This window comes from Onychostoma macrolepis, chromosome 01 (assembly GCF_012432095.1).
Source record: "Onychostoma macrolepis isolate SWU-2019 chromosome 01, ASM1243209v1, whole genome shotgun sequence".
In the NCBI taxonomy this organism is placed as follows: Eukaryota; Metazoa; Chordata; class Actinopteri; order Cypriniformes; family Cyprinidae; genus Onychostoma; species Onychostoma macrolepis.
This window is the reverse complement of record NC_081155.1, coordinates 10,787,414-10,810,042: the sequence shown is the minus strand read 5'-3', so window position 1 is coordinate 10,810,042 and position 22,629 is coordinate 10,787,414. Positions and strand designations below refer to the sequence as shown.

The window sequence follows — 22,629 nt, the reverse complement described above, 5'->3', positions numbered from 1 at the left end:
AAGAAAAAAGTATGATATAAATAAATACATTTAATATTAATTAAAACAGAAATTACTAAATAACTTACTGAACTAAATAAATAATAACTTATTATTAATTAAAATATATTTAAAAATGACATTAAATTAACAAATAAACATAGAAGAGCATAGTAATTTAGTGAGTAAAAAATAACCCAAATAATCTTTTACACATATTTATAATATTATTTGTTCAGAGTAGAAACTTTATTCTTTATAAATAGCCTTTTTTCTCACATGAGGATGATCATATTTGTGACCCAGGACCACAAAACCAGTCATAAGGGTGCAAAAAAATCTAAATATTGAGAAAATGACCTTTAAAGTTGTCCAAATTAAAACCTTAGCAATGCATATAACTAATCAAAAATGAAGTTTTGAAAGATTTACTGTAGGAAATTTACAAAATATCTTCATGGAACATGATCTCTACTTACTATCCTAACGATTTTTGGCATAAAAGAAAAATGGATAATTTTGACCCGTGCAATGTATTGTTGGCTATTGCTACAAATATACCCGTGATACTTATGACTGATTTTGTGCTCCAGGGTCACAAATAATAGGCTACATACATATAACAATACAGTTCTATAGTGAGTAGGAAAAACGTAATTTAACTAAATAGAAACTCAGTATTCTCAGAGCGCAGCTGGAGGAAAACTAAATTAGAGGTATTTCGTATTGGCGGGAAAGTACCCTATCCTACAGAAAAGCATTAAAAACTGCTAGATCTGATTACTTTTCGTCTCTTTTAGAAGAAATCAAACATAACCCCGTGTATTTATTCAATACAGTGGCTAAATGAACAAAAAATAAAGTATCAGCAGGTGTTGACATTTCCCAACAGCACAGCAGTAATGACTTTATGAACTACTTCACTTCCAAGATCGAAACTATCAGAGATAAAATTGTAACCATGCAGCCGTCAGCTACAGTATCGCATCAGATAGCGCACTATAGACCCCCTGAGGAACAATTCCACTCATTCTCTACTGTGGGAGAGGAAGAATTGTATAAACTTGTTAAATCATCGAAACCAACAACATGTATGTTAGACCCTATTCCATCTAAACTACTAAAACAGCTGCTTCCAGAAGTCATAGATCCTCTTTTGGCTATTATTAATTCATCATTGTCATTAAGATATGTCCCCAAAACCTTCAAATTGGCTGTTATTAAGCCTCTCATTAAAAAACCACAACCTGACCCCAAAGATCTAGTTAATTAGAGACCGATCTCAAATCTCCCTTTTCTGTCAAAGATACTAGAAAAGGTAGTATCCTCACAATTATATTCCTTCCTAGAGAAAAATGAAATCTGTGAGGAATTCCAGTCAGGATTTAGATCGTATCATAGTACTGAGACTGCTCTCATTAGAGTTACAAATGACCTGCTTCTATCATCTGATCGTGGTTGTATCTCTTTATTAGTTCTACTGGATCTTAGCACTGCGTTCGACACTATCGACCACAACATTCTTTTGAATAGACTACAAAACTTTGTTGGCATTAGTGGAAGTGCCTTAGCATGGTTCAAATCGTACTTATCTGACCGCCATCAGTTCGTAGCAGTGAATGAAGAGGTATCATATCGATCACAAGTGCAGTATGGAGTACCTCAAGGCTCAGTACTAGGGCCGTTACTTTTCACGCTCTATATGTTACCCTTGGGAGATATTATCAGATTGTTAGCTTTCACTGTTATGCTGATGATACTCAGCTCTATATTTCTTCGCGGCCCGGTGAAACACACCAAATTGAGAAACTAACGGAATGCATAGTCGATATAAAAACTGGATGACGAGTAATTTCTTACTGCTAAATTCTGAAAAACTGAAAAAATTATCGGACCTAAAACCCCCACATGTAATAACCTAGAACATTATCTAACACTTGACGGCTGCTCTGTCAATTCTTTGTCATCAGTTAGGAACCTAGGCGTGCTATTTGATAGCAATCTTTCCTTTGACAGCCACATTTCTGGAAAATTGAAAATTCAGAAATGTTAATTCATGCATTTATGACCTCAAGGTTAGACTATTGTAATGCTTTATTGGGTGGTTGTTCTGCACGCTTGATCAACAAACTACAGTTGGTCCAAAATGCAGCAGCTAGAGTCCTTACTAGAAGCAGGAAGTATGACCATATTAGCCCGGTTCTGTCAACACTGCACTGGCTCCCTATCAAACATCGGATAGATTTTAAAATCTTGTTAATTACTTATAAAGCCCTGAATGGTTTAGCTCCTCAGTATTTGAGCAAGCTCTTATCACATTATAGTCCTCCACGTCCGCTGCGTTCTCAAAACTCTGGCCATCTGATAATACCTAGAATATCAAAATCAACTGCGGGAGATTGTTTTCCTATTTAGCGCCAAAACTCTGGAACAATCTACCTAACACTGTTCGGGAGGCAGACACAGTTTAAATCGAGATTAAAGACCCATCTCTTTAGCCTGGCTTACACATAACACACTAATACGCTTCTATTATTCAAATCCGTTAAAGGATTGTTAGGCTGCATTAATTAGGTCAACCAGAACCAGGAACACTTCCCATAACACACGATGTACTCGTTACATCGTAAGAAGAATGGCATCTACGCTAATATTAGTCTGTTTCTTTCTTATTCCGAAATCACCGTAGCCACCCGATCCAGTCCGTATCCAGATCAGATGGTGGATCAGCACCTAGAGATGACTTCTACAGCCCTGATCGTCAGCGGAGGTCAGGACACCTGGATGAGCCCCAGAGACTGATCCCCAGTGAAGACCTCGTCACCTAGACAGCCATCGGGACAAGACCACGGGAATCAGATGAGCCCTTTACACAATCTGACATGGCTGCGGTTGGAATTGAACTGCGGGTTTCGTCTGGTCAGAGGAGAACTGGCCCCCGACTGAGCCTGGTTTCTCCCAAGGTTTTTTTCTCCATTCTGTCACAGAGGGAGTTTTGGTTCCTTGGCACCTCTGGCTTACTTAGTTGGGGACACTTCATTTCCAGTGATATCGTCTACATGATTGCACAGATATTATTTAAACTAAACTGATCTGGACGATGACATCACTGAATTCAATAATGAAATGCCTTTAACTGAAAATTGAGTGTTTAATCTTATCATTTTACATTATTGACACTATTTTCCTATTCTGATATTGGAAAGTTGCTTTGACACAATCTGTATTGTTAAAAGCGCTATATAAATAAAGGTGACTTGACTTGACTATTTTTCTAATTATATTTTGCACATTTTTATAATATTAATTTTCACAGTATAAATTGGGACTTTAAGAAAAAGTAGTGTAAAAAAATGTAGATTAAAATAAAAAAAATTATTACAACATTTTTTAAAGTAGATTAAAATAATAAATAAATAGATTAATGTGAATAATAAAAAGTAGAATATAATTAATTAATAGATTAAAATAAATAGATGTAAAAATTACCTTAAAATACATAAATAAACAATACATAGAACAGTGAAGTACTATGCTGAGTAGAAAAAAAACTGAATGTAATTTAACAGACTCAATATTTTCCAGATTGTATTTTACACATATTTATAATGTTATCTTTTCACTGTATAAATTGGGTCTTTAGCTAAGCAGTGTAAAAAAGAAATAAAAAAAAAGAAAAGTATGATATAAATAAAATGAATTAAAACAGAAATGACTAAATAACTTACTGAACTAAATAAATAATAAATTATTACTAATTAAAATTTATTTAAAAATGACATTAAATTAACAAATAAACATAGAAGAGTACAGTACTATAGTGAGAAAAAAATAACCCAAATAATCTTTTACACATATTTATAATATTATTTGTTCAGAGTAGAAACTGTGTCTTTATAAATAGCCTTTTTGCTCACATGAGGATGATCATATTTGTGACCCAGGACCACAAAACCAGTCATAAGGGTTAATTTTCTGAAACTGAGATTTATACAACTATTTGAAAATCCGGAATCTGAGGGTGCAAAAAAACACACAAACAAACAAACAAACAAAAATAAATAAATAAAAATAAAAATAAAAAATATTGAGAAAATTGCTTTTAAAGTTGTCCAAATTAAAACCTTAGCAATGCATATTACTAATCAAAAATTAAGTTTTGATATATTCACGGTAGGAAATGTACAAAATATCTTCATGGAACATGATCTTTACTTTATGTCTTAATGATTTTTGGCATAAAAGAAAAAAGGACTAATTTTGACCCGTGCAATGTGGTGTTGGCTATTGCTACAAATATACCCGTGATATTTAAGACTGGTTTTGTGCTCCAGGGTCACATTTGAGGGTCCACGAGTGCTGGGTTTAGTTGATTTCTCCCAAAGCAGTCTCACCCAATCAACACGTGAGTCCAGCAGTGCCACACCAGCGCATGGTGCATGCTGGGTAATACTCGGGAAAAGAGCAGGATCCACAGCTCACACTCCCATACTCACACACACTCACACACACTCACAGACAAACAGACAGAGAGAGGGATCTGAGCGGATCTCCCGTGACGCCGGTGCGCGGGATGCGCTCGTGAGGATGGGACACTTCACTCCGGTCTCGTGAGGTAAGAAGATGACTGACAGCTGCGCGACAGCTAGCCGTTAGCACCGAGGCTAGTGCTAGTGTTAGCCTGCTAGCATCGCCTGTGTTAATCAATGGGTTCTGATGCTACACTGAGCTGGTATGCTAACAGATGAGTTTGCTCTTCTAAATCACTTGTGGAACAACAACACGACTCTTATGGCAACTTAATGTCATTGTTTAGACAGAAGCAGCTTATTTTGACTGATTTAAACACCGTATTTTATGCTGTCATGTGTAATTGCACTGCTGTGATCAGGCTAACGGCTAACTGCTAGCCGTAATGTAAACATCTCCAAAACCGATTTGATTCTGTCCAAAAGCCTACATGTCAGTAATTCAGTTTAATCCAGATTTAATCTCGGATAAGCATAGTTTAGGCTAAACTAATCTCCTCATCAGATTTATACAGTTATGAAGAGTAGTTTGATCAGTTTATCTGCTGAAGGCCTGGTGTTTCTGAACAGCTGTGATGAATGATTTAATGACAGATTTAATAACTTTACTCCTAAAGTGTGTCTTATGCACTTAAATACTGTCATTTAGTTTAGAAACTGTATTAGTTATATTCGTTATATTACTACATTTCTGTCTTGATATGTGTACTATGAATATATAGTTATAATTATAGATATTTATACATGTAGTGTATTCTTATAAGAAAATAAGAGTATCACTGTCAATCTGATAAAATGCATGTGAATTTTTAATTCGCAAAAATATAAACTAGAGGAGTAAAATAATTAAGTGGGGCATTTGTTATTGCTTTCTGATAGTAAATTTTTTTGTGTTTGTACTAGATTATAGAAATCTGCAGTTAAAATGGTGTAAACATAAGTTGTAGTTTAGCACAATTTACTTTCTGTTTTCTGTTTTAATCTTCCTGTTCTTAAAAGTATCAGTTTCATAATAATCATAAAATGAATGCACGGTTCTGATTATTTATATCAGTTATTTATATCCCTCTTATCCTTACAAGAAAGTTGAGCATTACTGTCAATCCTATCAAATCTACGAAGCTGTTCATTGCGTGATATATTTTGAATTTGCAATGATATAACTCAAATATTTCAGTAAATATTTCATTTGTAAATTTGTTGATGCTTTCTGATAGCAACATTGTCATTTATTTTGTGCTGTAAGATGTCCATAAGATGTAGGTCACTTGTAAACTGAGGTTTGGCAAAGATCTTGCTGTTTTCTTGTGTGTCACTCTGTCATTGTTTGACCCACCTTTGAGCAAACAGCTCTGACGAAGCTCCCAGAGCGATACAACAGACCATTTAAAAGCCCTGTTTTATTCTGTTTGTGCTTTTGCTCTCCTTTGTAAATTATTGCATTGAGTGACAGAATTCTTGTGGTTTATTCCCGCCGATTGATCTGGTTGACCTGCTGCACTTAAGTCACCACTTCTCCCATTAGCACTTAATTAGCGTCTGATTTGAAGACAGTCTCTCTTTTTTTTACTCTTGTTGATTTGATTTGAGTTAGACAACAAGAACCTGTTCCTGTAAATAGGCCCTTGAGCACTATCGTAATGAGCGCTGCCAACAGAGGGCGATTGCTTAGCGGTGTTACAATGGTGATCAGTGGTTTGTATAAAGAAAATAAGCATACGTCTTATTCATGTTAAGATTAAGAAGATTTATTGATGTTGTGTCCTTGATGCGAGGTACTGAAGCACAAACGGTGTGTGATGATTTACTCACTAGTTTAATATTTAGGGCTTAAAGCATTAAGTTAACACTTTGGTAGAGCAATAGCAAAAGTGTTGCTTGTCTTTGCAAACACCAGTGATTAGACGTAGGATGATGGTGATGTACAAAAACGAGGATTGAGTTCATTAAAGAGGAAGCATGAGTGATAATGCAGCGTCTCCCTGCTGTTCCCACTGTTGTGATTAAAACATGCAGCGTTGCAGAAGAGCTGATTTCCTGTTGCTGTGTCAGAACTCATTTCCAAACGACTTGCATTTCACATTAAATCTAATTACAGTTTTGAACTAATCCCGAGGGCATCCTGACACTTTAATTATATTAGTATCTGTCCAACAGTCTCGTCATGTTACATGCATTGTAGTGCTGAGCAATGCAGGGGAAAAAACCTAACTATGATTTTTCTGATAATTTAAAAAAATGTGATTTAAAAAAAACGGTTGTGATTTTATATATAACTATAATAATCATTTTAATTATTACTACTAAATAAAAATATGAAACAAAAAAATAATAACTATTACTATCGTAATATTTCAGTGTAGCATTTAAGAAAAAAAATAATAATAATTTTACTTTACAGTACAGCTTTAGCTTTTATTTTGGTGGAAAAACAGAGGGAGCCCTTAAAACTTTTTATTTTATTATTTTTTTTTAAAGCTCTTTTTTTGATGGGCACTTCACATTACAAAATGACAAGATGATTGGTGCATGTTGCATTTTCAAATGCATGTTATCCTGTGCGACACAAACTCCGATTAGTAGCATAGATTTAGATGTGGATTAGCATTTACTGTGAATCAGATCATGTTTTGAACATGTAAATGAACACAGTGCCACATGTTACTCTGAAACACGCAGTAGGCTGTGTATTCAATTAAATTATATATTTTGCATTGCGATTTGATAATTGCACCTATCCATGCTGATTTGTATTTTTTTTTTTTTTATTAATTGTGCATGCATCGTATTTCTTTTGCCAGAAAAGGAAAATGTTTTCTCAAACAATTAATAACAAATCTAGTAAAACTCTCTTTTGTAAAAACCAATGTCTAATTGGAAAATATTCATATGTAAGATTAGATTAAAGGCCCTGAGAATAAATTACCATTCATTTGTACTTTAATGTTTTGTTAGTCATATTCCTGAATGCTAATCTGTGCATTGCATTGCTTTGCCGCAGGTGTGAGCTCTCGGCTGTGTTTCTGCTCAAGGCCCCATGGAGCCTGACGTGATACGCATGTACTCCTCCTCTCCGCCACCGATGGAGGAAGGCATCGAGGATGAGGACGACGAATTCAGCGACTTCACCGGCGTCCCGAACAGCACCAGCTTCTCGGAGTTCGACACGCCCACCACGTTCAACCAGTCTCAGGCTTTAAACGCCACTTCGCCGCCGGAGCTGCTGAGCAACGGAAGGATCGTGGGACTGTCTGCTCAACCCGCAGGGTCTGCGAAAGCTAACGGCGTGACACCTGGCTCTGGCCAAACCCCCAAGCCCAACGGCAGAACGGTTAGCGTAGAGGAACTCAAAAAGTTCAGCGAGCACCAAGCTCACATCACATCCCTGGAGTTCGCAACGGGGTCTCGGACTGACAGTGACGCCGTTGCCTGCAATGGCACAGTTGAAGTGCTCACGAACGGGTTTGCGACATTAGACCAAGGTGGAAGCCCGCCTACGCCACACAAAACCAATGAATTTGATGTCAGTCCAGATGATTTTGCAGATTTCTCTGCCTTTTCAAATGCTGAACACAACCAGCCCTCAGAGACAGACTGGGAACATTTGAATCAAGGGTGCGTACCGCCACAGAATGATGCTAGCGACAGTGTTGACGATCGAGGAGCTAGTTTAGAAGACGATAGCAGGGACTCAAGAAACACAGGGTTTGGATTCTTTTCAGAAAACTCTGGAAGTCTCAGCAACGGTGACTGGGGTTTCCATGAAGGGTCGGATTTAGCTCGAAGGGAGCTAGAAGCTGATACTACTGAAGTCGTTAGCACAGTGCAACCGCTAGCTCTTAATGGTGTCACTTTTAGCGAAACCGATGATAACAGGGTGTCCCCCGACTCTACTGGGGATAAGTCTAGTGGCGAACAATCAGATGAGAAAGGCTCCGAGAATGAGACTTTAGAGACGGAGACGGAAACGGAGACGTCCTTTGGTCGGCCGCTATCGACAGACGCGCTCGAAGAATTTGGCGACTTTAGCACGACGGGATCCGTACCCTCGCCTCCGCTTCAGGAGGAGACGGCCACTCCGGCCGACCACAGCCAGCTGGCCGAGGATGACGATGAGGATTTTGGAGATTTCGGTGACTTTGGAGACGCCAGCACGTTTAGCGCGACTGGATTTGCTGATTTTGACCAGCAGGGGGTCTCTCAGCCCGAGCCGGACCCGAGTCCCCCGGTGGAGGTCGAAGATGATGACTTTGGCGATTTTGACACATCAAAAGAAGCTAGTAAAACAGACTTGGTGGTTGAGGAGGCAACGACGTTTGCGGATTTTCCTGGGAGTGACAGTTTCGCGGATTTTAGCTCTGCGCAGGTGGGCGATAACGAAGGATGGCAGGCTTTCTCTGAGCCGGATCAGAGCCAGAATGGAGGGGAGTCGTGGGCAACGTTTGGGCAGGAACAGAATGCAGAGGCTACAGAAAATAACAGAGATGACTGGCAGGAAAGCCAGCCGGTTACGGCGCCCCCTACTGCTGCTGCGGAGCACAAAAGTTGTACAATGGTAGGTCTGATTCCTTAAAAACACTAGTTTGATGGTTTATAGTTTTTAGTTTTTACTTTGCCCCATTCTATTCATCATTTTGTTGTCCTGACAGTAAAACTGGCACAGGAAATGAAATCAGATTGAGGAATGAACCTGGACAGGATGGTTTACTCTGTCTACACGACTGATTAAGCGCAAACACAGCCTTTATAACGTCTCTATTTCATTCATTTCACTGTGCCAGTTATTAGGTCAAAACTAAGTATATGCTAAAAATAACTATTTCTGTCAAATTAAATATTGTCTTCTTTCTCTGATAAGCATAAAGATACATAAATGCTAGGGTATTTGCAAAACCTTTTTTTACCAAAACCTTTTTAATATTTTTACCAAATCAAAGCTATTTTTACCAAAACCTTTCAGTAATAAATGAAATGTAATAAAAGTACACTACTGTTTTCAAAATTTAAACATCTCTTCTTCTTCCAAGGCTGCATTTATTTGATCAAAAATACAGTAGATATTGTGTAATATTGTTTTCTATTTGGACAGATGTAATTTATTCCTGTGATCAAAGCTGGATTTTCAGCATCATTACTCCAGTCTTCAGTATCACATGATCCTTCAGAAATCACTCTGATATGCTGTTTTTCTGCTCAAGAAACATTTCTGATTATTATCTGTATTGAAAACAGTTGTGCTACTTCATATTTTTGTGAAAACCGTGATAATTTTTTTCAGGAAGAACAGAAAATTCAAAAGAACAGCATTTATCTTTTGTAACATTATAAAAGTCTTGTTCTCTATTCTACACTTTTTACTGAGCAACACAACCTTTTGTGTTTTATTAAGTCTGCATTGGTCAGCCGTTTGGAGAAGATTTTCCAGGCCAGTTTCGAGCCGGTTGTCGCCCCTCAGGTAGAGGAAGAGGTGACCACGCTCAACACCATTCTCAAGCCTCCTGACACATCACAACAGGAAGACACTGACAGAGGGCCGACCAATGGGTGAGGAGCTACGAGTTTATTTGCTTAGTGCTGCTGGTGGCCTGTTACCTCAGTTAAGTCATCTTTATTGTCCTGTGGTCAATGAAACGCTGTCTGTCTCCTCCTGGTTGCGTAGGGCACTGCGGGACGTTTGGCAGCAGCTGCAGGATGTTAATAATGCCTACGGCCTCCGGTACCAATGGGGCGGCTCTCATACCAATAAAGTGCTGCTCTGCTCGCTTGGTATCGACACCAGAAACATAGTGAGTTTGGTTATGGGAAAACATAGGATTTAGTCAAGAAGCTGTATTCTTCCTGAAATTGTAACTGATTTCTCTTTAACTTTCCCTCTCCTCTTCTGTTTTTATCTCTTTCTCGTCAGCTGTTCACGGGCCATAAAAAGCAGCCTGTAATTGTGCCAATGTATGCTGCCAGTCTGGTGAGTGAAACCCAGCTGCAGGCGAGCTGTGTGTGTGTGTGTGTGTGTGTGTGTGTGTGTGTGAGAGAGAGGATGGACGCTGGTTTATTTTAGACGTCCTCTAAAGCTCATATGTGTTTAATCAATCATCTTTGACGACTGTCGGTTTGCAGGGGATGCTGGAACCCACGAAAGAGCCGGTGAAGCCCGTCTCTGCCGCTGAGATGATCGCCTCAATAGCACAATCTCCTTCAGTCGCCACGGAGCTGAACACCTGTCCACCTGACACCGCCCAGGTGAGCGTCTTCAGTAACCTTCACCTGGTAAAATAATACACATATTACACACCTCTCTATATATAGTTATAGTATATCCAACTTTATTTGTATACATACAGTATACTTGCATTAAGCAATATACTGTATAGCAAGTCTCTGCTTGACTGTTTATATTGTTGGAAAATGTAACTATTATGGCCAAGTTCTTTATATGAAATTGGATACATACTGTACTCTCACCATAGATCACTGACAAGCTACACAATATCGCGTTCATAATCGCAGATGAATCGCCTATGAATGCTATGTTGCGTAGCTTGTCAGTGATCTACGGCTCTGTGTATTAAATGCCGCTCCGTCTGAAAGCAGGTGATGGAGATTTACTACTAATCACAGAACCGGCTTTACTGACGAGATGCGCATGATCATCACATTCGATATATTGCACAGCCCTACTACATAGTAAATCTCAACTGCTGGATTGTTTGTATCATTGAAAAATCTAAATATATGTTTGACTTATTTACCAAAGGCAAGTTAATGATTATTACAAATGTAAACTGAAATATGATGCATCTAAATATTTGCCACTATTGCTTGAATGCTTTTTTGGGTTATAAATTGTCATTTTTTAGTTGTCTAAATTTTAAGTGTAGCAAGACCACATGTAATCTATGCAAATTAAATTTCATATTATATAAATAATAATTGGAAAAAATAAAAACAAGAAAGATGGAGATAAATAGACTACGATGGTCATTTATCATACCAGTCTGACGAAGTGATGGATAATTAGGCTATTATTTGAAGCACAACCTTTGGTCTTTTTGTGAGAGAAAGATATCGGTCACGTAAGACTGATGTGGAAAATGTTAAAACTTTAACTTTAGAACAGCGTTTCTATAGGAAGATTTTTTTAAGCGTTTTTTTTTTTACATTACTTTTGTGACAAAGCATCCCAAATCAGTAGTTACCACAGTTTATAACAGACCATTCTTGACTTAAAAAAGTTACAACAACTGTATTTCTAAGGGTAATAACTGGGCGACAATCATTTATTAAACAATAAACCTAGTCCTGCACATAAAAAAAAGAAATCGTAATTGTCTCACAAACAAAAGCTAAATAGAACAACTTTTTTCATTAAGATTTGTAATTATTATTTTTGCATTACTTTGTAAAATGTGATATCTGGTCTCTTTCTTTGTCGTCAGGAGTCTCTTCCTCCCGTTCAGTTTGACTGGAGCAGCAGTGGCCTTACAAACCCTCTGGACGGTAAGACCAATCAATCGTTTCTTCAGGAGGAACATCGCAGGGAAAAATGGAGAAACAAGCTTTTCTCATTCTCACATATGGAAACGTGCCTCGTGTCACGAAAACTAAATGCTTGATTAACAGTCTCCACGTTATGTTGGATGCTCATGTACTCTCTATGCTTCTCGCTAACAGAAACCAGCACTAATCCAGTCATGTAGTTTCATCACTAATCCAGATCTGAGCATATGTCAACTTCTGCTTTCCTGTGTTCTCTTTCTCTCTGTCTGTAACCTCTCTCTCCTCTTTCACCATCCCTCGTTCTGAAGCGAGTGGAGGCTCCTCTCTGCTCAACCTCGATTTTTTCGGCCCTGTGGACGAGTCGCCCTCCTGCACGGCCACCTCCATACCAGGTTTGCCGAAACATTTCCAGTTTAACACCAAAGCTGTCTGTGTGTTCTTGATTTCTGCTTGCATCTACATCTTTAACCGTCCATTCAATCGATCGTTTTTGCATGCGTGCATACACTGGCGTATCACAAGTGTGCTGATATGCGTGTGCAGGTGTGGACCCGGAGCTGTACGAGTTGACCCAAGCGAAGCTGGATGTCAGCGGAGGCAGTAGTAGAGTCGTGGATGCGTTTGCTCGCCTCATGTCGACCGTCGAGAAGACCAGCACCTCCACCAGGTCAGTGAGCTTCTCACATTCACAGTACTGCTGCTGGGCCACCAGGAGGAGCCACACGACAGTTCCTGATGAGTTCAGAACAGCAGGTCTTCTGTAGGCATGGACTCATTATTTGATCCGACTGTCAGAAGTTAGGTGTTTTTACACAGAATTGAATACATTTTTAATGGGATAACTGGATGAAGGTCATGTGATGCCTTTGGTACTTTCTGCTGTTTGAAACCTTTATTAGTACATACTGCGTACTTCTATTGTGCTGCTCATACTGTTTTTTTTTTGTTTTTTTAAAGCATGGTAGGTACTAGGTTTATTAGTTAATTTAATGATTGGCGTTCAGTTATTACCCTTAGAAAAATATGGTTATTTTGCATTTTTGTTCCAACTTTTCTAAGTCTGATCAAACAATAAGTCAAGAAAGGGATGTTATAAATTGTGGTAGCTACTGATTTAGGATGTTTTGTCACTGAAGTAATGCAAAAAACAATAGAAAAGTTTTATGTAGAAAAGCTGTTCTGAAGTTATCTGATGCTTTTTTGATTAGTCAGAAGTGATTGTTTGCTCTGATACCTTTCTCTGATCTGTCTGATCTCTCTGTCTCTGATGTGCATGACCTCTTGTTCTGATCTGAATGTCTGTTTCTCTGATCTCTGTCTATTCTGTCTGATCTCTTCCTCTGATCTGTCTGATCTCTTAGGCTGATCTCTGTCTATTCTGTCTGATCTCTTTCTCTGATCTGTCGGATCTCATGCTGATCTGTCTATTCTGTCTGATCTCTTTCTCTGATCTCTGTCTATTATGTCTGATCTATGTCCGATCTCTCTCTCTGATCTGTCTGATCTCTTTCTCTGATATCTCTGATCTATTGTTCTGATCTCTGTCTGTTCTGTCTGATCTATGTCCGATCTCTTTCTCTGATCTGTCTGATCTCTGTCTCTTATATGTCTGATCTCTTGTTCTGATCTCTGTCTATTCTGTGTCCGATCTCTTTCTCTGATCTGTCTGATCTCTGTCTCTTATATGTCTGATCTCTTGTTCTGATCTCTGTCGAATCCATGTCTGATCTGTCTATTCTGTCTGATCTCTTTTTCTGAGCTCTCTTTCTATTCTGTCTGATCTCTTGTTCTGATCTCTGTCTATTCTGTGTCCGATCTCTTTCTCTGATCTGTCTGATCTCTGTCTCTTATATGTCTGATCTCTTGTTCTGATCTCTGTCTATTCTGTCGAATCCATGTCTGATCTGTCTATTCTGTCTGATCTCTTTTTCTGAGCTCTCTTTCTATTCTGTCTGATCTCTTTCTCCGATCTCTGTCTGTTCTGTCTGTTATCTTACTCTATGTCTGATCTATGTTTGGTCTATTGTTCTGATCTCTATTTTGTCTGATATCTTTCTCTGATATGTCTGATCTCTTGTTCTAATCTCTGTCTATTCTGTCTGAGCTCTTGTTCTGATCTCTTTGATCTCTTTGTAATTGGTTTGATCTCTGTTTTAAATGTTTCTCTCTGATGTGATCTCTCTCTCTCTGACCGGTCTGATCTCTCTCAGCAGAAAACCTGTGCAGAAGGAGGAGAATCTGAGTGAAGAGGCTCGGCGAGTGATCTCAGGTCTGCCGGATCTGTCGTTCATGCAGGCTAAAGTCCTCATGTTCCCCTCCACACTGACTCCTCTCCTCCCCTCCTCCTCGCCCTCTCCCACGCCCGACTGACGCGGTCTCATCCGCCGCGCCGTTTCACCTCTCTTTCTCTGTGTATCGCTCTCCAGCTTTCACGAAACTGACCGTTATGATTTTAATCTCATCCTTTTGGTTTACTAGCTCCTGTTTGTCATGTTCCTGGGCGTTTTTAAGTTCAAAAACATTGTCTACGTAAGAGAGAGAGGATGAGATAATTGACTAATGAACGATAGCTTTAGAGGAGAAAAGACTAGATCATTTTATTTGTAGAATGAAAAGAGTTTGTATTCATATTAGAGCCAATCTGTATATAATCAGGGATGATTTCCTTTCGAGTATTCTTCACAGTTAAGTTAGTGTGTATGAGAGAGAGAAAGAGGCACTTTGTTATTTTCAGGTCACTTGTTTTTATGAAACACTGGCTTAAAAGTCCTTCAATGGCACAAATGATGATGTGAATGATCTGATTTGTATTTAGATATATAAATGCGTAGTTATATCGACTTGAAACCAAACCGCCTGCAAAATTTTCTTTCAATTTTGCGTAACAAAGGCCTTAGTTTTTAATCGTTTTGGCTATTACATTACAATCAATATTGTTAATACTTGTAGGTTTTAGGTTATTTGATTTCGCAGAGGCATTAGTGAACACTTTATCCTTTTGTTGTGCAAATAGTTTAACAGTTAACTCGCTTTCCACACTGACAGACTGCAGACAGAGTCCATCAACAACTACAGAAACCATATCTTTGCATTAGCTGCTCGTGTTTTCGGTTCTTATTTTGTTGTTTATTATTTTTTTAATGTAAGTTGAAACCACTGGCTTTGGACTATAATGTAGTGAAGGAATCATTGAATGAATGATCAACTTGAATATATATATATATATATATATATATATATATATAGGTGTATCGAGAATAAGGGACCAATATTTGCTGTATCGTTTTGCTCATTTCCCTGTTATCATTGTGTTTTGGTCATTCTGTATCTGTGTTTTATTTACTCTGATAAATCTTAAGCGACTCTTTTGGGGGATGTCTGCCGTCACTGCGGTCCTGTACGCCAGGAGTGCATGATGGGAAATGTTCGCCAGAAACGAGTTTTCTCACCTTTTGGCTTTTTTTGTCTCCTGGTTCTTATTTTTATTTTTTTTTCCAGTTGTGTCACTGTTTATTCTGTCTCCTGGAGGATTTTGCACATTGTAAAGATATACAGAAGAACTGCTTACATAGTTAACTGTGGCTTCGGACTGTGTACAGTCAAACTATGGAACATGTAAAAATTGTTATGGGAAAATTCCTATGGAAAACTCATACAGATGAATGATATCTCTAAAGAGCCTGTACCGAGGTCAATCGCGCATGCCCAGGTTCTTTAAAAAAACAAACAAACAAGTGTGTAAATTTTCTTTAAGTGTACACAAGAAATTAAAATAATTTAAGAGAAAATTCTGTTTTTGTGTCTTCATTCATGCCTGTTTTAAAAGGACAAACTGAACACCAGTTTATTTATTTTATTTTGTTTATTTCAAAAAAAAAATTATTCTAAAAATAACAATTCATATGAAATTTCCACAAGAAAAATATTGAAATACATTATAAAATGGTTGCAATATATTACATCAATATTTTGTGTGCCCTTTGATACTGTATCAAAATAAATATACACACATATGCATATATCCTCTTTGCCATAGTAACCCTTTTGGTCTACATACCATAATCCTAAAAAATTTTAAAAATTGACCTTAATATTCAGTACAAATTCAAACGTTTTGCACATCAAATTACGACCCGACCAAAACCTCCATGATGTGATCCAGTTCGCTCAGATCCAGTTTGAAAGTCTGATTAGACGGAAGCGCCGATTGGCTCGTGCCGTCGTTACCGTAACCAGCGAGCGTTTTAACGAGGTCGTCTGTTACCATGGAAACGACTTTTGACACGCCTGAGCTTGTGCTCCGGGACGAACCACAGGGGATGTTATCGAACAGCAAACTGTCTATTTCCGTGAACAGGAAATCGTCCAATGAGAAATCGGCGCGGAGCGAGGGGGTGTGGCCAAACACTGACTGGGCGGAGTCAGAGAGAGATGATGCCGAGTCCATACTGCTGTTCATTTCAGAAAGATCTGGGTCTGTATGCCTGGGTTCATCTGAATTTGGGTCTGATGTGAGCGAGCGGCCCGTCTCTGTAGAAAATAAAGTGGTTATTCCCACAGTCGGGCACAGATCTTCAATTTCAGCCAGCGCTGAGGTGAAGCTGTCTTTAATAATGGAGGCTGATGGGGGCTGCTGTCTGGAAATGGACGGAGACAGACAGAGAAACAGATGTCTGTCCTCCTCCAACCGCGACACAGGCGTCAGACTGCCCTCACTATGGGACTCGACCCCGCTGGGAAAGGACTGGGGTGCAGGGACGTCCTGGATGCGCCGGAGTGTGTTGGTGATCAGCACCCTGCGGGCCAGGCCCGGCTCCGAGTGTCCCGGGCGGCTGTGCAGCTTCAACAGCGAGAGGTTGAGCACGGTCTGCCGCTGGAGCCAGTAGCAGGCGGGGGACGCCTCCGGAGGGCAGCTCATCTTCATCACGCCATTCTCTTCCTCCCGCTCCAGCTTCCGCTTCAGGCCTTTACCCAACATGTAGCGTATATCTGAGAGAGAGAGACGCACAGAAATGAAGCAGAGCGCATTATATTTACAATATTTTTAATTTCTAATTTATTTATGATTATATTTTCAAATATTTTTAACATGTGATCCTGGACCACAAAACCAGTCATAAGGGTACATTTTTTGAAATAAAGCTTTCCATTGATGTATGGTTTGTTAGGACAGGACAATATTTGGCTGAGATACAACTATTTGAAAATCTGGAATCTGAGGGTGAAAAAAATCGCCTTTAAAATAGTCTAAATGAAGTTCTTAGCAATGCACATTACTAATCAGAAATTAAGTTTTGATATATTTACAGAAGGAAATTTACAAAATATCTTCATGGAACATGATCTTTACTTAATATCCTAATGATTTTTGGCATAAAAGAAAAAATCGATAATTTTGACCCATAGAATGTATTTTTGGCTATTGCTACAAATATACCCCAGCGACTTAAGACTGGTTTTGTGCTCCAGGGAATATTTTTGTTTCAAATCTGCAGTAACATTTTTAAATATTTTATTTTTTAAAAAGTATGAAATATTAATATCTTATTACATTTCATGATTTTCCAGTTTTTAGCTTTTAGGCATCTTCTATATTAACATTTTAAATATTTTAAAAAGTTTTTAAAAATTTAATAAAATTATTACAAAAATTACATAAAATTATACATTATTACATATAAGTTAATTTATTATTAATACATTAAGTATTGACAAATTAGTGAAAATATTCTTGGAAAAAACTTTAAAATGTGTATTTTATTTTAAATGTTTTCTATAACAACATTTTAAATCTAAAATAATATTTATAAAAATTAACTGAATTATTATTTTTGCTTCAATGAATAAAATTGAATGCAATTAAATGACTATATATAAAATAGGCTATTTTACTTCAAAATGTACTTTTTATTTGTTTATTAAGTGTAAATTTTCTATATTAACATTTTAAATATAAAAAAGTAGAAAAATAAATTTTAACAGAATGAACTGAATTATGTTTTTCTGTATTTAAATATTAATATTCTGCTCAAATGAACCCTCTAAAGGGCTAGTTTAGATAAGAAACAAAGGAGACAAAATAACACTGGTCTTTGTAGAATAGCAAAATACACAGTACTTTCCACTCAGTCAATTCACCAGTGCAATCATTCAGCAGTGACAGCTCATGACTACACATATGACTGTTCTCTCTGGACTCTGTGATTACTGTAAATCAGAGCACTGGCTTGTCGCCTCACTTCCTCCCTTCAACTGATTAGTAAGTATTTATGGGTGATACGGACCAAACTACATGACCAACAATCACGTGTTCGTGTGAACAACAGCTAGAGCTGGAGTCACACTGAGACTCCAATGCAAAACAACTCTCTGAATTATAGAACTTTACGAAATTCTTTTATATTTATGAATTCTAGAACTCTGCGTTATGTCTTGAGAGTGTCGTCTAATGCAAACCTCATATATGTGCACATTATATCACAGAGAACAAATGACCCAAACAGAAATCCAGAAGGTCTTATTATTTTCGCACAACTTGTATGTTTACACAACTACATAATTTCTTAAGTTTTAACGCAAAATTAGCTGAGGTCTGACCTGAAGCCGTGACATTTAGCGCTGCACGCCCACATCGCATCAGCTCAAAGTGAAACCTCAGATGATTTACAGTAAAATGAAAGCGTTCAAAACTCTCTCAAGTAAAGCGACAAGCAACGAGAAGACGATCTCTGAAGGGTGACTGATAATATTAACCCGCACTTGACCATCTGCAGGAGATACAGCAGTAAATAGCGCGCGGCGGATCGAGTTTCATCGCGTTCTGAAGCGTAGCGCAGCGTTTAAATCCCACAGGTTTCACTTCAATACATTTAAGACAAAACAACACATTTGAGACACTCAATACATTACAGTTCCAATAGTAAGTAAACACACACATAATTTCTCACACAGTCATACATAAACACAAGTTTTTAACTTTAAGTCCAGTCGTGTTGTCTGTGTAAGAACGCTTCAGAGACTCGCTGATGAAGGTATAAAGAGCTCACCGCGTGCAGGTCAAGCGGGGACGCATCGGACTCGTGTCTCGTTCACCGTTCACCGTGTTTAACGCGCACTCACTCGTTCAACAAACCCGCAAGCGGAGTCTTCGAGACTGACGTAAGCCTCGCAGATGTCGACTGATATTCGCGAACGAATCTTTTGATTGAACCGATTCGCTTGAATGATTCGTTCGACCCGATTCGCGAAGCTTTTATCTCTCGAAGAGACGCGCTAGTAGTAAACAGTGGTGATAATAGAGGGAAAAAACAAGTATAAACGATATCATTTATTACCTACAGGCTTTTTATTGGTTGCCAATAAACGTCTCTATACTTGACGCAAAGTATCCAATGTTACTCCTTGATGTTGGGCAGTAACTATGAAACAAGTAATTTATAGTAAATACTATATCCTAGTGTTTTGAACCATACTATAGTAAAGTGCTTGAATTAATTTGTTGTGGTAGTTCTATAGTTGCTGTGGTAATAGAACAACTATAGTAATATAAACAAATTATACTTTACCCAATACTGTAGCCTACTAAGTTCCTACAACTATCGGGTATATTATACTACAGTTTACTGTAGTAAAAACTAAAGTATACTATAGTATTCATTACAGTTTATCAGTTCACTATAGTTAATACTACATTCATTAATGTGTTGTAAATAGCCTACAGTATAATACTCACTTTTACTTAAAGGTCACTATGAGTCACCACTGATAGTTATTAATAACTTCTGACTGTGATCTAGAGAGGATTTTGGTGAAATGATGAGGCAGAAATAAATTGTTAGTAGGCTAACGTTTAGAAATATTTTGTGGGGAAGAAAGAAAAGCAATGTAACTAGTAGTGTACCGTTGCCAGAAAGTAATAAGTAATGTAATAATATTACTTTTGATAGCAACTAGTAATGAGTAATAAATTAATTTTTTTTTTTTTTTTTGAGTAACGAGCCCAACACTGTCGATAACATTGTCAGCACTATTTCTCCACAGTATTTTTGTCTACGATAATATTACTCACATTTAACTTAAACATCTGAGGCTATTAGCACCAAACAGCAGTTCTTATACAGTAAAAAAAAAAGACCTAAACGTGCTGGGAACACTTGATCGCTCAAAAGAATCGTTGTTGAAGGGTTCATTGAAATGAATCGCCCGAGCGAGTCGATTCACAAGAATGAATCGGACCTCGCAATGCTACAGATGTCACCCCTCCTCTCTCTCTCTCTCTCTTTCTCTCTCTCTCATTCCAGTCTTCATATGTCAATGAACGTGATCTCGCGCTCCGCGCTCCCGTGGAAAAGCCGCAAATATGTGAAGCATTCACGGCGCGAGCTCTCCGCAGCTTCCTCTCGAGCTCAACTCAACAAGAGCACTACAGAAAAGAATGATAAATAGAAAAAAGAATGACAAATAGATTGCCCTTATTTTAGTGCAGCTGAAGTTTATACGCGCATATTTCTCAGACAACAGAAATCATCACATGAAGATTCAGAAGATCCCTCATCAATAGTTAAAAATATCAATATGAACTCAAACATTTCTCCACTTTCGTTTTTAAAGATACAAACTCTTACTGGATCATTTTTGAATGTATTTTCCAAGAGGAATTCTAGAAAAGCGGTTTTCCATGCAAAATTAATTTGGAAAATATTTAGTTTCTATTAAGTTTATTTCTATCCTCTTTAGTACAGTACGCATTATTTATTTGCTTATTGTAATCTAGTTTTTATTATTTAGTTTACATTTTATTTTAATCTATTAATTTATTATAATCTTATAATTATTATACATTTATGTTTATACTAAATTATTTCAACCGACTTTTATTTATTCTAATCTATTAATTTATTTTAATCTTATTTTTATTATAATTTTGTTGGGGTTCTTTATTTCTTTTTTATTTATGCTCTCTATAGTACTAATTAAATTTTTATTTTATTTTAATTGATTCATTTTAATCTTATAAAATTTTATACTCATATTTTATTATACATATTTATATATTTTATAAGTTAATTTATTTGTTAAATATTAAGACATTTTTGTCATTTTAAATCTAATTTATTTACTCATTTATTTTCTTTGTTGTTGTTTTTTTAAATTATACTATTTGTACAGTTTTTTTCTAAACATTTCTATGGGCCCCAGTTTGAAGGTCCGTATTCTAGAAAATGCATCTGACACAAAGTTGATATTTAAATAAAGCATAATTTTCTAAAGTCTCCGAACTATTAAAGGCCAAAATCGGAGCAATGCAACGCTCTGCTCCAAGACTGCTTATTTAAAACAAGACAAATCTACATTAGCAGTTTAATAACCAGGTAGTCGTTGAGTTTACATCCATGCAGATCAGATTCTTTGCGTGTGTCAAAATGTTCAGACATGTTTCCACACGGTGCACATGGTGACATCTGTGCTCTAGGTCATCATCTCCTTCACTTCATACTATCCAGATGGCTTGAACAAGAGGAACGAGATAAAGCAGCAGTCAGTCAGAGCAGCTGAATCATCTCACACACACACGTCTGCATCAAAACCACATCAAACACACACACAAAGAAATGCACTCAACTTCTCGCCTCGTCTCAGTAAACACACATATGAACATACGAGAGTCTTCTGGAACGCCTGTCAGCAGAAAAACTGAGAGTATCTAGAGAGCAGAAGATCAGAGACTTGGACCAGCAAGAAACCACACTAGAAAGTTCTGCACAATTAAGTGATGATTACAGCAGTACCTCTGTGTAGCGGTTTAATTAATATCATTTTGACAAGATTACCTGTGTTTGTATGCAAACAGTCTCACATTGTGTTCTGTTCATCCCAAAGTCATCCGTCTTGCTCTCCTCCAAACAGCTGCCGCCATGCTCGGATACTCCCAGCAGACCCCCAACAAAACAAAGACGAGTCGTCACACACACACACACACTCCTGCATTGTCCTTGACCCTGACCTCTGACCTCTGACGGACAGCTGTCTCATTCTGCAGGAGCGTGTAAGCGTGCAGATGTCAGACTTTGTCCTGCATCGTCCTGCACTTTCTCTCAAGATGTTTTATTTTATGCAAGAAGTCATTTGTTGTCAGAAAGGACCATGCAAATACTTGGATGCAAAAGTTCAATCAGGGTCAATAAGATTTTGAATGTTAAATGTTTTTGAAGAAGTCTCTTCTGCTCACCAAGAATGCATTAATTTAATCATTAATACAGTAAAATTGTGACATATAATTACTATTTAAAATAACTCTTTTCTGTTTGATTATATTGTAAAATGTAATTTATTCCTGAGATGTAAAGCTGAATTTTCAGCATCATTACTCATCACTCTAATACGCTGATTTGACGTTCAAGAAACATTTCTGATCATCATCAATGTTGAAAATAGTTGTGATGCTTCATATTTTTGTGGGAATCATGATACATTTTTATTTCCAGGATTATTTGATGAATAAAAAGTTCAAAAGAACGTCTTCACCAGTGTTGGTAACGCATTACAAGTCACATAATCACATTACTTTTTTCAAGTAACTAGTAATGTATTGCATTACTCTTAAATTCCCAACAAAATATCAGAGTCA

At 37.5% G+C, this 22,629-nt stretch overlaps 2 protein-coding genes across 6 annotated transcripts; one reads left to right on the top strand and one right to left on the bottom strand.

Moving 5' to 3' along the window:
- Positions 1-4,354: 4,354 nt before the first annotated feature.
- On the top strand, positions 4,355-15,790 carry aftpha (aftiphilin a). Of its 4 annotated transcripts, none has more exons than XM_058783636.1 (10): positions 4,356-4,594; positions 7,510-9,063; positions 9,898-10,052; positions 10,168-10,294; positions 10,414-10,470; positions 10,623-10,745; positions 11,942-12,002; positions 12,311-12,394; positions 12,546-12,669; positions 14,213-15,790. In XM_058783636.1, the coding sequence occupies exons 2-10, from the start codon at positions 7,546-7,548 to the stop codon at positions 14,370-14,372; spliced, it is 2,409 nt and encodes an 802-aa protein (XP_058639619.1). In that variant the 5' UTR covers positions 4,356-4,594; positions 7,510-7,545; the 3' UTR covers positions 14,373-15,790. The 4 variants fall into 4 exon arrangements, with proteins under 4 accessions (XP_058639635.1, XP_058639619.1, XP_058639644.1 ...); XM_058783644.1 differs by having other exon boundaries at positions 4,357-4,594; positions 14,216-15,790; XM_058783652.1 differs by lacking the exon at positions 12,311-12,394 and having other exon boundaries at positions 4,355-4,594.
- Positions 15,791-15,898: 108 nt separating this feature from the next.
- sertad2a (SERTA domain containing 2a) lies at positions 15,899-19,190 on the bottom strand. Of its 2 annotated transcripts, none has more exons than XM_058783683.1 (2): positions 18,960-19,074; positions 15,899-16,991 (listed from the first exon to the last, which is right to left on the bottom strand). In XM_058783683.1, exon 2 carries the CDS (start codon positions 16,978-16,980, stop codon positions 16,129-16,131), a length of 852 nt encoding a protein of 283 aa, XP_058639666.1. In that variant the 5' UTR covers positions 16,981-16,991; positions 18,960-19,074; the 3' UTR covers positions 15,899-16,128. The 2 variants fall into 2 exon arrangements, with proteins under 2 accessions (XP_058639666.1, XP_058639658.1); XM_058783675.1 differs by having other exon boundaries at positions 15,900-16,991; positions 19,049-19,190.
- Between the last annotated feature and the right edge of the window lie 3,439 nt (positions 19,191-22,629).